Source organism: Eleutherodactylus coqui, chromosome 7, assembly GCF_035609145.1.
Source record: "Eleutherodactylus coqui strain aEleCoq1 chromosome 7, aEleCoq1.hap1, whole genome shotgun sequence".
Classification (NCBI taxonomy): Eukaryota; Metazoa; Chordata; class Amphibia; order Anura; family Eleutherodactylidae; genus Eleutherodactylus; species Eleutherodactylus coqui.
The window spans coordinates 185,151,026-185,164,747 of NC_089843.1; the positions used below are offsets into that span (position 1 = coordinate 185,151,026).

Consider the following 13,722-nt stretch of genomic DNA (forward strand, 5'->3'; position numbering starts at 1 on the left):
CTACGGCTGCATAAGCCCGGTGTTATTCAGACCGCTACCTGTAATACGCAATTTACAAGAAGCCCCGGGAACGCTCGCCTTCCTGCAGTTCCAGGAGCACCTTCTTGAGCGCCTTCTGTGTGAGACCGCCGCACCTCATCAAGCTTACAGAGACTCACGGAACGCCACTTTTTACACCCCATCCCCGCCACTGAGGTCAAAAAATGACCCCCAAAAAGCATGAGAGGAGGGGGGATACCCGATTTTATTGCCCTATGTGCCCATCCCAACCAGCCTCCATAATTACCCGTCTTTGGAAATACTACACAGTTCACATTATTACTTTTATCTAAGATTTGGGGAACGCCGAAAAGGGCGTGGAGGGGGGGGGGGGGGATTTTTAGGGAGTCAATTTTTATTCCGTACAAATTAGCAATGGGGCCTGGAATTTATTCAGTTGTGCCCTGCAATCCAACGGGTGTTCCCTCCATTACAGGCCTTGCCATGTTTCCTGTAAGTAGATTAGGGCCACAATGGGAATGTTTTTGAACACGGGACAAACGGGGGGATCCATTTGGGGGTGAACGTCTTCGTTCCTATGTACACTGTACAAAAAAAAAAGTTTTTAAATTGACAAAATTGCCAAAAAAATGAAAATCATAATTTTTTTCCTTCTGCTTTACTGAAATTTATTCAAATACTGTGGGGTCAAAATAAGCATACTGTGGGGTCAAAATAAGCAGTACACTCCTAGATGAATTCGTTAAGGGGTCTAGTTTTTAAAATGGGGACATTTGTGGGGGTTCCTTATCGTTTTGGACGCTCAATGGCTCTATAAGTGGGCAATGGGGCCTGGAATTTATTCCGTTGTGCCCTAAAATCCAACGGGTGCTCCTTCCATTATAGGCCTAGCCATGCGTCCTTTAAGTAGATTAGAGCCACAAGGGGTATGGTTCTGAACACGGGACAAACAGGGGTATCAATTTTGGGGTGAAAGTCTTCATTCCTATGTGTGCTGTACAAAAAAAAACAGTTTTTAAATTGATACAACTGCCAAAAAAATGAAAATTGTAATTTTTTTCCTACTGCTTTGCTTAGATTTATTCAAAAAATGTAGGGTAAAAATACACAGTACACCCCTAGATAAATTCGTTAGGGGGTCTAGTTTTCAAAATGGGATCATTTGTGGGGGTTCTCTGTCGTTTTGGCCGCTCAAGGGCTCTACAAGTGGGCAATGGGGCCGAAATCGCCTTCATGCTAAATTTCTGTTCTGAAAGCCACCGACTACTCCTTTCATTTTGGACCCCGTTGTGCATCCAGACAAAAGATTAGGGCCACAATGGGTATGTCTCTGAACACGGGAGAAACAGGGGTATCCACTTTGGGGTGCAAGTCTTCATTCATGTGTGTGCCGTACCAAAAAAGCTGTTTTTAAAACGACAGAATTGCCAAAAAAACGAAAATCACAATTTTTTCCTTTTGCTTTGCTTCAATACATTCAAAAACTGTGGGAACAAAATGGTCAGTAAACCCCTGTATCTATTCGTTAAGGGGTCTAGTTTTCAAAATGGGGTCACTTGTGGGGGTTCTCTTTGATTTTGGCCGCTCAAGAGCTCTACAAATGTGCTATGGGGCCTAAAACGCCTTCAAGCAAAATCTATGTTCTGAAAGACACCGACTACGCCTTTCGTTTTGGGCCCCATTGTGCATCCAGACATGAGATTAGGGCCACAATGGGTATGTCTCTGAACAGGGGAGACACAGGGGTATCCATTTTGGGGTGAAAGGCTTCATTCATGCGTGTGCTGTACAAAAAAAGCTGTTTTAAAAATGACAGAATTGACAAAAAACGAAAGTCACAATTTTTTCCTTTTGCTTGGCTTGAATTCATTCAAAAACTGTGGGGTCAAAATGGGCAGTACACCCCTAGATAAATTCGTTAAGGGGTCTAGTTTTCAAAATGGGGTCACTTGTGGGGGTTTTCTTTGGTTTTGGCCACTCAAGAGCTCTACAAAAGTGCTATGGGGCCTAAAACGCCTTCAAGCAAAATTTATGTTCTGAAAGACACTGACTACTCCTTTCATTTTGGCTCCCGTTATGCATCCAGACATAAGATTAGGGCCACAATGGGTATATTTCTGAACACGGGAGAAACGGGGGTATCCATTTTGATGTGTAAATCCTCATTTTCATGGGCTCTATAGGAAAAAAATATGTCTTTAAAATGACATATTTGCAAAAATATGAAATTTTATGTTTTCTCCCCTAAATTGAACTAATTCCTGAAAAAAACTGGTGGGGTCAAAATACTCATGACCCCCCTCAGTGAATACACTTAGGGGTGTAGTTTTTAAAATGGGGTCATTTGTGGGTGTATCTATTATTCTGACACTTATGAGCCTTTGCAAACTTGGCTTGGTGCAGGAAAACAAAGTGCTCCTCAAAATGCTGAAAAGTAATGTTAAATTTGTACGTCCTCTAAATGGTTAAAAAAAAACACAAAAGTTTTTCAAGTGTGCATTCAGAATAAAGTAAACAGATGGAAATACATATCTTATCAAAAATTTGTACAGTATGTTTGGACATATTTGAGATATTACGGTTGAAAATGTGAAAAAATGACAATTTTTAAAAACTTTTTCCAATATTGGCACTTTTAATAAATATACACAAATTATATCGGTCTCTTTTTACAATCTAAATGAAGTACAACATGTGGCGAAAAAACAATGTCAGAATCACTGGGATATATAAAGCCTTTACGGAGTTATGCCACGTTGAACGACGCATGTCAGATTTCCAAAATTTGGCTCAGTCACTAAGGTGCAAACAGGCTTCGTCACTAAGGGGTTAAAATACATTGTTTGGCTGGGCAGCTGATACCAGGGACCGCATGCTGTGATTCTCCAAGGAAACACTGATAACATTGTATTCAGCTGCAGTCTCAGGGGAGAACAAAGGGGCTGGATGCAGAGAACAGACCACCTGCTGTTATCTGCATAAAGCAAAGGGAGGTTAATTTACATGCAAATGAAGCTAATAAGCCACTAATAGGCATTAGTGCCCATTAGCAGCTTATGCCGAATGATCATTCAAACTGTCAGTCATCCTATGTTTTGAACGACCATCTTGGCGTGTAAATTGGGTTTTACTCTTCAAGGGTTGGGTCTCAGCTGCCATATTACAGTGCATGTTTTATGAAATACCTGATTGCCTAAATCCCTATAAAGTTATCTCCTTGTGAGTGCATGCAGCCAGAATATCATCATTTACCGAGGTAAAAAAAACGATACTGTAGAGCAGTGGTTCTCAAAACATTTTTAGCCATGAAGCCCTTTTTGACGCAAAATTTTCCTGTGGAACCCCAAAGTGGGACAGAGGGTGTGGTCAAGGGAGGGGTTAGGGGGCGTGGCTTATCACAACATATTTTTACCTCCATCATTATAAAAAGGACAGGGCTGTTTAAAAAAAATAAAAATACAGGGAGGAACGCTGGAGCACTGGCTGGGCAATTGATGTACACTATATTTAAAATTAACATGTTGTGGAATTAAATCCCGCACCACATGTCAATATCCACACGGGTTTTGTGCAGATTTTTTCCACAGCGTATGGATGAGATTTTCAAAATCTCATCCGCTTTGCTGCTACAGCTACTGTGAATTCCACAGCAAATCCGCCCTGGAGCCGGATCATATGATCTGCCTTGATATGCCACCGCAGGTCCTGTTCTTCACTAAAGCCTGTCTGAACACAGCTACAACAGTGAGTAGTACTAGGAAACCTAGACCCTTGCTCAGAGCCCCTGACTGTCACTGGCGAAGTCCCAAGGGCTCCGCGGAGCACAGTTTGGGAAACGCTGCTGTAGCAGTTACTGTGAAATGAATTGCGAAGAATTTTGGGCCTGAAATCATAATGGACGACATCAACTGTAATAAAAGCATAGTATTTTTGCCAGTGTGTCTTTTTTTGAGAATTGTTATGGGGCCCTATGAATAGTACAGAGTGTAGCAGATTTACTAATCCTGTCAAATATTTAGACAACCTAAACTTAGATGAGGCAATCAGAATATTCACCAAATTTATCAGAGTTGCTCATGCTGTATGATTTGACTAGAGATGAGCGAACGCGTTCGTCCGAGCTTGATATTCGTGCGAATATTAGGGTGTTCGGGATGTTCGTTATTCGTAACGAACACCATGCGGTGTTCTGGTTACTTTCACTTCCTTCCCTGAGACGTTAGCGCGCTTTTCTGGCCAATTGAAAGACAGGGAAGGCATTACAACTTCCCCCTGCAACGTTTAAGCCCTATACCACCCCCCTGCTGTGAGTGGCTGGCGAGATCAGGTGTTCGCCTAATATAAAAGTCGGCCCCTCCCGCGGCTCGCCTCAGATGCGGTGTGAGTTAGATGAGGGACAGTGCTGTTTATACCGGAGCTGCTGTAGGGAAAGAATTGGTAGTTAGTGTAGGCTTCAAGACCCCCCAAAGGTCCTTATTAGGGCCACTGATAGCTGTGTGTTGGCTGCTGTTAGCAGTGGCATTTTTTTTTTCCTCAAAATCGCCTCTGCAGACCGTTGCACCTGGCATTAGGGACAGAAGTGCTGCATAGGCAGGGAGAGTGTTAGGAGTGAGTGTAGCCTTCAAGAACCTCAACGGTCCTTTCTAGGGCCATATTTATCCGTGTGCAGTACTGTCCAGGCTGCTGTTAGCTGTGCTGCATTTTTTTTGGGCTTCTCAAAATCGCCTCTGCAGAGCATTGCACCCTCCATTGATACTGCAGGGAAAGAATTGTATAGGCAGGGCCAGAACACAGTTATTATTCATAGAATATACGCAGTGCTGCCTGTTGGTGGGAAAAAACTGAAAACAAATCTATTTGTCCAGCCTCTGTCCGTCCTAACGCCTGTGGACACGTGTGAGCTGCGTGAAAAACATTGCTAAATCATACGCACCCAGCTACGCTTTACTGCTGGCTTCGCCATTTGCTTTCCTTAATTGGGAAAAAAATACCTGCTCTGCCAGAGTTATAATAACTCTGCTACCCTCACGTTCTGTGACACATAAGCAGGGACACAGCACAGTTATTAAACTTCTCATGTTCATTGAATATACGCAGTGCTGCCTGTTGGTGTGAAAAAACTGAAAACAAATCTATTTGTCCAGCCTCTGTCCGTCCTTACGCCTGTGGAGACGTGTGAGCTGCGTGAAAAACATTGCTAAATCATACGCACCCAGCTACGCTTTACTGCTGGCTTCGCCATTTGCTTTCCTTAATTGGGAAAAAAATACCTGCTCTGCCAGAGTTATAATAACTCTGCTACCCTCACGTTCTGTGACACATAAGCAGGGACACAGCACAGTTATTAAACTTCTCATGTTCATTGAATATACGCAGTGCTGCCTGTTGGTGTGAAAAAACTGAAAACAAATCTATTTGTCCAGCCTCTGTCCGTCCTTACGCCTGTGGAGACGTGTGAGCTGCGTGAAAAACATTGCTAAATCATACGCACCCAGCTACGCTTTACTGCTGGCTTCGCCATTTGCTTTCCTTAATTGGGAAAAAAATACCTGCTCTGCCAGAGTTATAATAACTCTGCTACCCTCACGTTCTGTGACACATAAGCAGGGACACAGCACAGTTATTAAACTTCTCATGTTCATTGAATATACGCAGTGCTGCCTGTTGGTGTGAAAAAACTGAAAACAAATCTATTTGTCCAGCCTCTGTCCGTCCTTACGCCTGTGGAGACGTGTGAGCTGCGTGAAAAACATTGCTAAATCATACGCACCCAGCTACGCTTTACTGCTGGCTTCGCCATTTGCTTTCCTTAATTGGGAAAAAAATACCTGCTCTGCCAGAGTTATAATAACTCTGCTACCCTCACGTTCTGTGACACATAAGCAGGGACACAGCACAGTTATTAAACTTCTCATGTTCATTGAATATACACAGTGCTGCCTGTTGGTGGGAAAAAACTGAAAACAAATCTATTTGTCCAGCCTCTGTCCGTCCTTACGCCTGTGGAGACGTGTGAGCTGCGTGAAAAACATTGCTAAATCATACGCACCCAGCTACGCTTTACTGCTGGCTTCGCCATTTGCTTTCCTTAATTGGGAAAAAAATACCTGCTCTGCCAGAGTTATAATAACTCTGCTACCCTCACGTTCTGTGACACATAAGCAGGGACACAGCACAGTTATTAAACTTCTCATGTTCATTGAATATACGCAGTGCTGCCTGTTGGTGGGAAAAAACTGAAAACAAATCTATTTGTCCAGCCTCTGTCCGTCCTTACGCCTGTGGAGACGTGTGAGCTGCGTGAAAAACATTGCTAAATCATACGCACCCAGCTACGCTTTACTGCTGGCTTCGCCATTTGCTTTCCTTAATTGGGAAAAAAATACCTGCTCTGCCAGAGTTATAATAACTCTGCTACCCTCACGTTCTGTGACACATAAGCAGGGACACAGCACAGTTATTAAACTTCTCATGTTCATTGAATATACGCAGTGCTGCCTGTTGGTGGGAAAAAACTGAAAACAAATCTATTTGTCCAGCCTCTGTCCGTCCTTACGCCTGTGGAGACGTGTGAGCTGCGTGAAAAACATTGCTAAATCATACGCACCCAGCTACGCTTTACTGCTGGCTTCGCCATTTGCTTTCCTTAATTGGGAAAAAAATACCTGCTCTCCAAGAGTTATAATAACTCTGCTACCCTCACGTTCTGTGACACATAAGCAGGGACACAGCACAGTTATTAAACTTAGATAATTCATTCACTAGAGGCAGTGGGGCCTTTCGTTTTCCAAAAAGGGCAAAAATTATATTTGGCCTGCAGTCTTGCGCCAATTTATTTCCTGCCTGTGAAATCAAATCACTGGTAATACAGCATGCTGAGGGGTAGGGGTAGGCCTAGAGGACGTGGATGCGGCCGAGGACGCGGAGGGCCAAGTCAGGGTGTGGGCACAGGCCAAGCTCCTGATCCAGGTGTGTCGCAGCCGACTACTGCGCGATTAGGAGAGAGGCACGTTTCTGGCGTCCCCACATTCATCGCCCAATTAATGGGTCCACGCGGGAGACGGTTATTAGAAAATGAGCAGTGTGAGCAGGTCCTGTCCTGGATGGCAGAAAGTGCTTCGAGCAACCTATCGTCTACCCGCAGTTCTGCGCCGCCCACTGCTGCCAATCCGAATCCTCTGTCTGCTGCTCCTCCTTCCTCCCAGCCTCCTCACTCCACTACAATAACACCTGCTCAGGAGCGGGAGCACTCCCAGGAACTGTTCTCGGGCCCCTGCTTAGATTGGGCAGCAGCGGTTCCTCTCCCACCAGAGGAGTTTATCGTCACTGATGCCCAACCTTTCGAAAGTTCCCGGGGTCCGGGGGAAGAGGCTGGGGACTTCCGCCAACTGTCTCAACAACTTTCTGTGGGTCAGGAGGACGATGACGATCAGACACAGTTGTCTTGCAGTGAGGTAGTAGTAAGGGCAGTAAGTCCCAGGGAGCAGCGCACAGAGGATTCGGAGGAAGAGCAGCAGGACGATGAGGTGACTGACCCCACCTGGTGTGCAACGCTTACTCAGGAGGACAGGTCTTCAGAGGGGGAGTCAAGGGCATCAGCAGGGCAGGTTGCAAGAGGCAGTGCGGTGTCCAGGGCCAGGGGTAGAGGCAGGGCCAGACCGAATAATCCACCAAGTGTTTCCCAAAGCGCCCCCTCGCGCCATGCCACCCTGCGGAGGCCGAGGTGCTCTAAGGTCTGGCAGTTTTTCACAGAGACGCCTGACGACCGACGAACAGTGGTGTGCAACCTTTGTCGCGCAAAGCTCAGCCGGGGAGCCAACACCAACAGCCTCACCACCACCACCATGCGCAGACATATGATGGCCAAGCACCCCGCAAGGTGGGACAAAGGCCGTTCACCGCCTCCGGTTTGCACCCCTGCCTCTCCCCCTGTGCCCCAACCTGCCACTGAGATGCAACCCCCCTCTCAGGACACAGGCACTACCGCCTCATGGCCTGCACCCACACCCTCATCTCCGCTGTCCTCGGCCCCATCCAGCAGTGTAGTTCAGCGCACCGTTCAGCCGTCGCTTGCGCAAGTGTTCGAGCGCAAGCGCAAGTACGCCGCCACGCACCCGCACGCTCAAACGTTAACCGTCCGCATCGCAAAATTCATCAGCCTTGAGATGCTGCCGTATAGGGTTGTGGAAACGGAGTCCTTCAAAAGTATCATGGAGGCGGCGGCCCCGCGCTACTCAGTTCCCAGTCGCCACTACTTTTCCCGATGTGCCGTCCCAGCCCTGCACGACCACGTCTCCCGCAACATTGTGCGCGCCCTCACCAACGCGGTTACTGCCACGGTCCACTTAACTACGGACACGTGGACAAGCACAGGCGGGCAGGGCCACTACATCTCCCTGACGGCACATTGGGTGAATTTAGTGGAGGCTGGGACAGAGTCAGAGCCTGGGACCGCTCACGTCCTACCCACCCCCAGAATTGCGGGCCCCAGCTCGGTGCTGGTATCTGCGGAGGTGTATGCTTCCTCCACTAAAGCACCCTCCTCCTCCTCCTCCTCTGTCTCACAATCAAGATGTGTTAGCAGCAGCATGTCGCCAGCAGTCGGTGTCGCGCGGTGTGGCAGCACAGCGGTGGGCAAGCGTCAGCAGGCCGTGCTGAAACTACTCAGCTTAGGCGATAAGAGGCACACGGCCCACGAACTGCTGCAGGGTCTGACACAGCAGACCGACCGCTGGCTTGCGCCGCTGAGCCTCCAACCGGGCATGGTCGTGTGTGACAACGGCCGTAACCTGGTGGCGGCTCTGCAGCTCGGCAGCCTCACGCACGTGCCATGCCTGGCCCACGTCTTTAATTTGGTGGTTCAGCGCTTTCTGAAAAGCTACCCACGCTTGTCAGACCTGCTCGTAAAGGCGCGCCGGCTCTGCGCACATTTCCGCAAGTCCCACACGGACGCTGCCACCCTGCGCACCCTGCAACATCACTTTAAGCTGCCAGTGCACCGACTGCTGTGCGACGTGCCCACACGGTGGAACTCTACGCTCCACATGTTGGCCAGGCTCTATGAACAGCGTAGAGCTATAGTCGAATACCAACTCCAACATGGGCGGCGCAGTGGAAGTCAGCCTCCTCAATTCCTTTCAGAAGAGTGGGCCTGGTTGGCAGACATCTGCCATGTCCTTGGTAATTTTGAGGAGTCTACCCAGGTGGTGAGCGGCGATGCTACAATCATTAGCGTCACCATTCCTCTGCTATGCATCTTGAGAAATTCCCTGCAAACCATAAAGGCAGCTGCTTTGCGCTCGGAAACGGGGGCGGGGGAAGACAGTATGCCGCTGGATAGTCAGGGCACCCTCCTGTCTATTTCTCAGCGCGTACAGGAGGAGGAGGAGGAGCATGAGGAGGATGAGGAGGAGGGGGAAGAGACAGCTTGGGCCGCTGCTGACGGTACACCGGCTGATTGCCTGTCATCCTTTCAGCGTGTATGGCCTGAGGAGGAGGAGGAGGAGGAGGAGGAGGAGGAGGAGGATCCTGAAAGTGATCTTCCTAGTGAAGACAGCCATGTGTTGCGTACAGGTACCCTGGCACACATGGCTGACTTCATGTTAGGATGCCTTTCTCGTGACCCTCGCGTTGCACGCATTCTGGCCACTACGGATTACTGGGTGTACACACTGCTCGATCCACGGTATAAGGAGAACCTGCCCACTCTGATTCCCGAAGAGGAAAGGGGTTCGAGAGTGTTGCTATACCACAGGACCCTTGCGGACAAGCTGATGGTAAAATTCCCAGCCGACAGCGCTAGTGGCAGAAGGCGCAGTTCCGAGGGCCATGTTGCAGGGGATGTGCGTAGATCGAGCAGCATGTACATCCCAGGCAGTGCAACAGTCTTTAAGGGCCTGGCCAGCTTTATGGCTCCCCACCAAGACTGTGTCACCGCTCCCCAGTCACGGCTGAGTCGGCGGGAGCACTGAAAAAGGATGGTGAGGGAGTACGTAGCGGATCGCACGACCATCCTTGGTGACGCCTCTGCCCCCTACAACTACTGGGTGTCGAAGCTGGACACGTGGCCTGAACTAGCCCTGTATGCCCTTGAGGTGCTTGCTTGTCCTGCGGCTAGCGTGTTGTCGGAGAGGGTGTTTAGTGCGGCTGGGGGAATCATCACAGATAAGCGTAGCCGCTTGTCAACCGACAGTGCCGACAGGCTAACACTCATCAAGATGAACAAAGGCTGGATTTCCCCAGACTTCTGTTCTCCACCAGCGGACAGCAGCGATACGTAAGCAATACGTAGGCTGCACCCGCGGATGGAAGCTACGTTCTCTCTCACCATCCAAAACGGGGACATTTCTGCTTCATCAATCTGTGTCTAATATTCCTCCTCCTCCTCCTCCTGCTCCTCCTCCTGAAACCTCACGTAATCACGCTGAACGGGCAATTTTTCTTAGGGCCACAAGGCTCACTCAAATAATTTTTCAGAACAATTTTTATAAGTTTCAATGCGCTTAAAAGCATTGGAACTTTAACTTGAACCAATTTTTCGTTACACTGGGCTGCCTCCAGGCCTAGTTACCACTTAAGCCACATTAACCAAAGCGATTAATGGGTTTCACCTGCCCTCTTGGCTGGCCATGGCCAATTTTTGGGATGTACATTAGTACTGTTGATACAGCAATTTTTGTGGGCCCTCGCCTACAGTGTAATCAAATTAATTTTTAGCCCACCTGCATTACAGCTGACGTTACCTCAGCTGTGTTGGGCAATGCAATGGGATATTTCTATGTACCGCCGGTGGCTTCCTGGCACCCACCCAGTCAGTGGGTCCACAGGGAGTTAAACCTACATGTGTCCACTTGTAAAGAACCCCAGTCTGACTGGGGCATGCAGTGTGGGCCGAAGCCCACCTGTATTACGCACGACATTACTACCTCAGCTGTGTTGGGCAATGCAATGGGATATTTTTGTGTACCGCCGGTGGGTTCCAGGGAGCCACCCATGCTGTAGGTGCACACTGAGTTTTTAATACATCTGTACACTTCTAAAGAACCCGTCTGACTGGGGCATGCAGTGTGGGCCGAAGCCCACCTGTATTACGCACGACATTACTACCTCAGCTGTGTTGGGCAATGCAATGGGATATTTCTATGTACCGCCGGTGGCTTCCTGGCACCCACCCAGGCAGTGGGTCCACAGGGAGTTAAACCTACATGTGTCCACTTGTAAAGAACCCCAGTCTGACTGGGGCATGCAGTGTGGGCCGAAGCCCACCTGTATTACGCACGACATTACTACCTCAGCTGTGTTGGGCAATGCAATGGGATATTTCTATGTACCGCCGGTGGCTTCCTGGCACCCACCCAGGCAGTGGGTCCACAGGGAGTTAAACCTACATGTGTCCACTTGTAAAGAACCCCAGTCTGACTGGGGCATGCAGTGTGGGCCGAAGCCCACCTGTATTACGCACGACATTACTACCTCAGCTGTGTTGGGCAATGCAATGGGATATTTCTATGTACCGCCGGTGGCTTCCTGGCACCCACCCAGGCAGTGGGTCCACAGGGAGTTAAACCTACATGTGTCCACTTGTAAAGAACCCCAGTCTGACTGGGGCATGCAGTGTGGGCCGAAACCCACCTGCATTAACCCTTTCCAGTCCACTGTGTGACCTGTGAAGACATTAGGGTTTAAGGCTGTACAGCTCCGTTGTTGGTAGACGTCCGTCGGGGTTCTCTTACTGTATATTGCCAGCCTCTCTGCTGTCGGAGCCTATCCTACGTGTCAGCTCATGCAGTACTGGCTTTAGCCAGCATATAGCGCCGTTGTATAACGGCAGAAAAAGAGTAAGCCCCCTAGGAAAACCATATACAAATTGGATTGGAAAGGGTTAAGCACAACATTACTACCTCAGCTGTGTTGGGCAATGCAATGGGATATTTCTATGTACCGCCGGTGGCTTCCTGGCACCCACCCATGCTGTAGGTGCACACGGAGTTTTTACTACATCTGTACACTTATAAAGAACCCCAGTCAGACTGGGGCATGCAGTGTGGGCCGAAGCCCACCTGCATTAAGCACGACATTACTACCTCAGCTGTGTTGGGCAATGCAATGGGATATTTCTGTGTACCGCCGGTGGGTTCCAGGGAGCCACCCATGCTGTGGGTCGACAGGGACTTCACAATAGGGAGTTGTACCTGCCTGTGTCTATGAATTAAAAAGCCCGGTCTGACTGGGGCATGCAGACACCTTGACAGAATGAATAGTGTGTGGCACATAGGTTCCCCATTGCTATGCCCACGTGTGCAGCTCCTGATGGCGGTGGCACAGGATTCTATTTCTCATTGCTTCTGTACAGCATTGTGGGCTATCGCCCCGTCCCTTTTAAAGAGGGTCGCTGCCTAGCCGTGCCAACCTCTGCAGTGTGTGCCTGCGGTTCCTCGTCATGGCAGACGCAATTCTAAATAGACATGAGCGTGGTGTGGCATGAGGGCAGCTGAAGGCTGCGCAGGGACACTTTGGTGTGCGCTGTGGGGGGGAGGGGGGGCGGTTGGGCAGCATGTAACCCAGGAGAAGTGTCAGTGGAGTGTCATGCAGGCAGTGATTGTGCTTTGTTGGAGGTAGTGTGGTGCTTAGCAAAGGTATGCCATGCTAATGAGGGCTTTTCAGAAGTAAAAGTTGTTGGGAGGGGGGGGCCCACTCTTGCCGGTATTGTGGCTTAATAGTGGGACCTGGGAACTTGAGATGCAGCCCAACATGTAGCCCCTCGCCTGCCCTATCCGTCACTGTGTCATTCCCATCACTTTCCTGAATTGCCCAGATTTTCACACATGAAAACCTTAGCGAGCATCGGCGAAATACAAAAATGTTCTGGTCGCCCATTGACTTCAATGGGGTTCGTTGTTCGAAACGAACCCTCGAGCATCACGGGAAGTTCGTTACGAATAACGAACACCCGAACATTTTGGTGTTCGCTCATCTCTAGATTTGACACATCTTGCAAGAAGTTTGGCACTTTTCTTTTACTTAAACCAACTTTTAGTCCGTTTACTTTAGAGTAGATTTGTGTGTGAAAATTGTGGAGCATGTCATTTATAAATTTGGCGCAATTTGCAAATCAACTAAGCCACTCCCCTTTTCTAGACGCTTTACAAAAGTGTCTAATGTAGAGTAAAAGTGTCTTAACGACTTAAAAGGTTTTTCTAGGCAATAACTATTGATGACCTATCCACTGGATAGGTCATCAATAGTTAATCACCTGGGATCTGCCGCACGGGATCCCTGGCAAACACCTACTCACCTGGCCAAACTGCCAGTGCAGCATGCTGGACGTGCATCAGAGGAGACAGGAACAGAAGTGGCTTGCTTGCTTTACTTCTATTGAAATCAATGGGAGTTGAAGCAACTATTACACTTTTGGCACTTCCACCTCCTAAAACAGGAAAGGGCGCGCAAGTTCAATGCCTGCTTCAGCTCCCAGTGTTTTCAAAGGGGGTGAAGCCAGCTAGGCCACTTTTGATCCCATCTCTTATAACACACTTCTGGCCTGCTAGATTGATTGCCAGGCAGGGCGATCAGGTGATCGCTGGGGATTTCAACAGTTTTGACAACATGGTACAATACTGAACTATAAGTGGTACTTACTCCGCCTTCTTCAGAATCAGAACCTGATAACAGTCCCTATATAAATAAAGAAAATAAAACAGTTAACATTTGTGTAAAGCTCTT

General features: G+C 48.6%; 1 protein-coding gene across 1 annotated transcript in view; it reads right to left on the reverse strand.

The window, feature by feature from the left end:
- Nucleotides 1-13,722, reverse strand: part of LOC136573561 (uncharacterized) — a 44,370-nt gene that overhangs the window by 3,310 nt on the left and 27,338 nt on the right. The window contains exon 8 of the mRNA XM_066574830.1: nucleotides 13,639-13,674. Coding sequence (XP_066430927.1) covers nucleotides 13,639-13,674 — 36 coding nt within the window. The remainder of the gene's footprint in view (nucleotides 1-13,638; nucleotides 13,675-13,722) is intronic.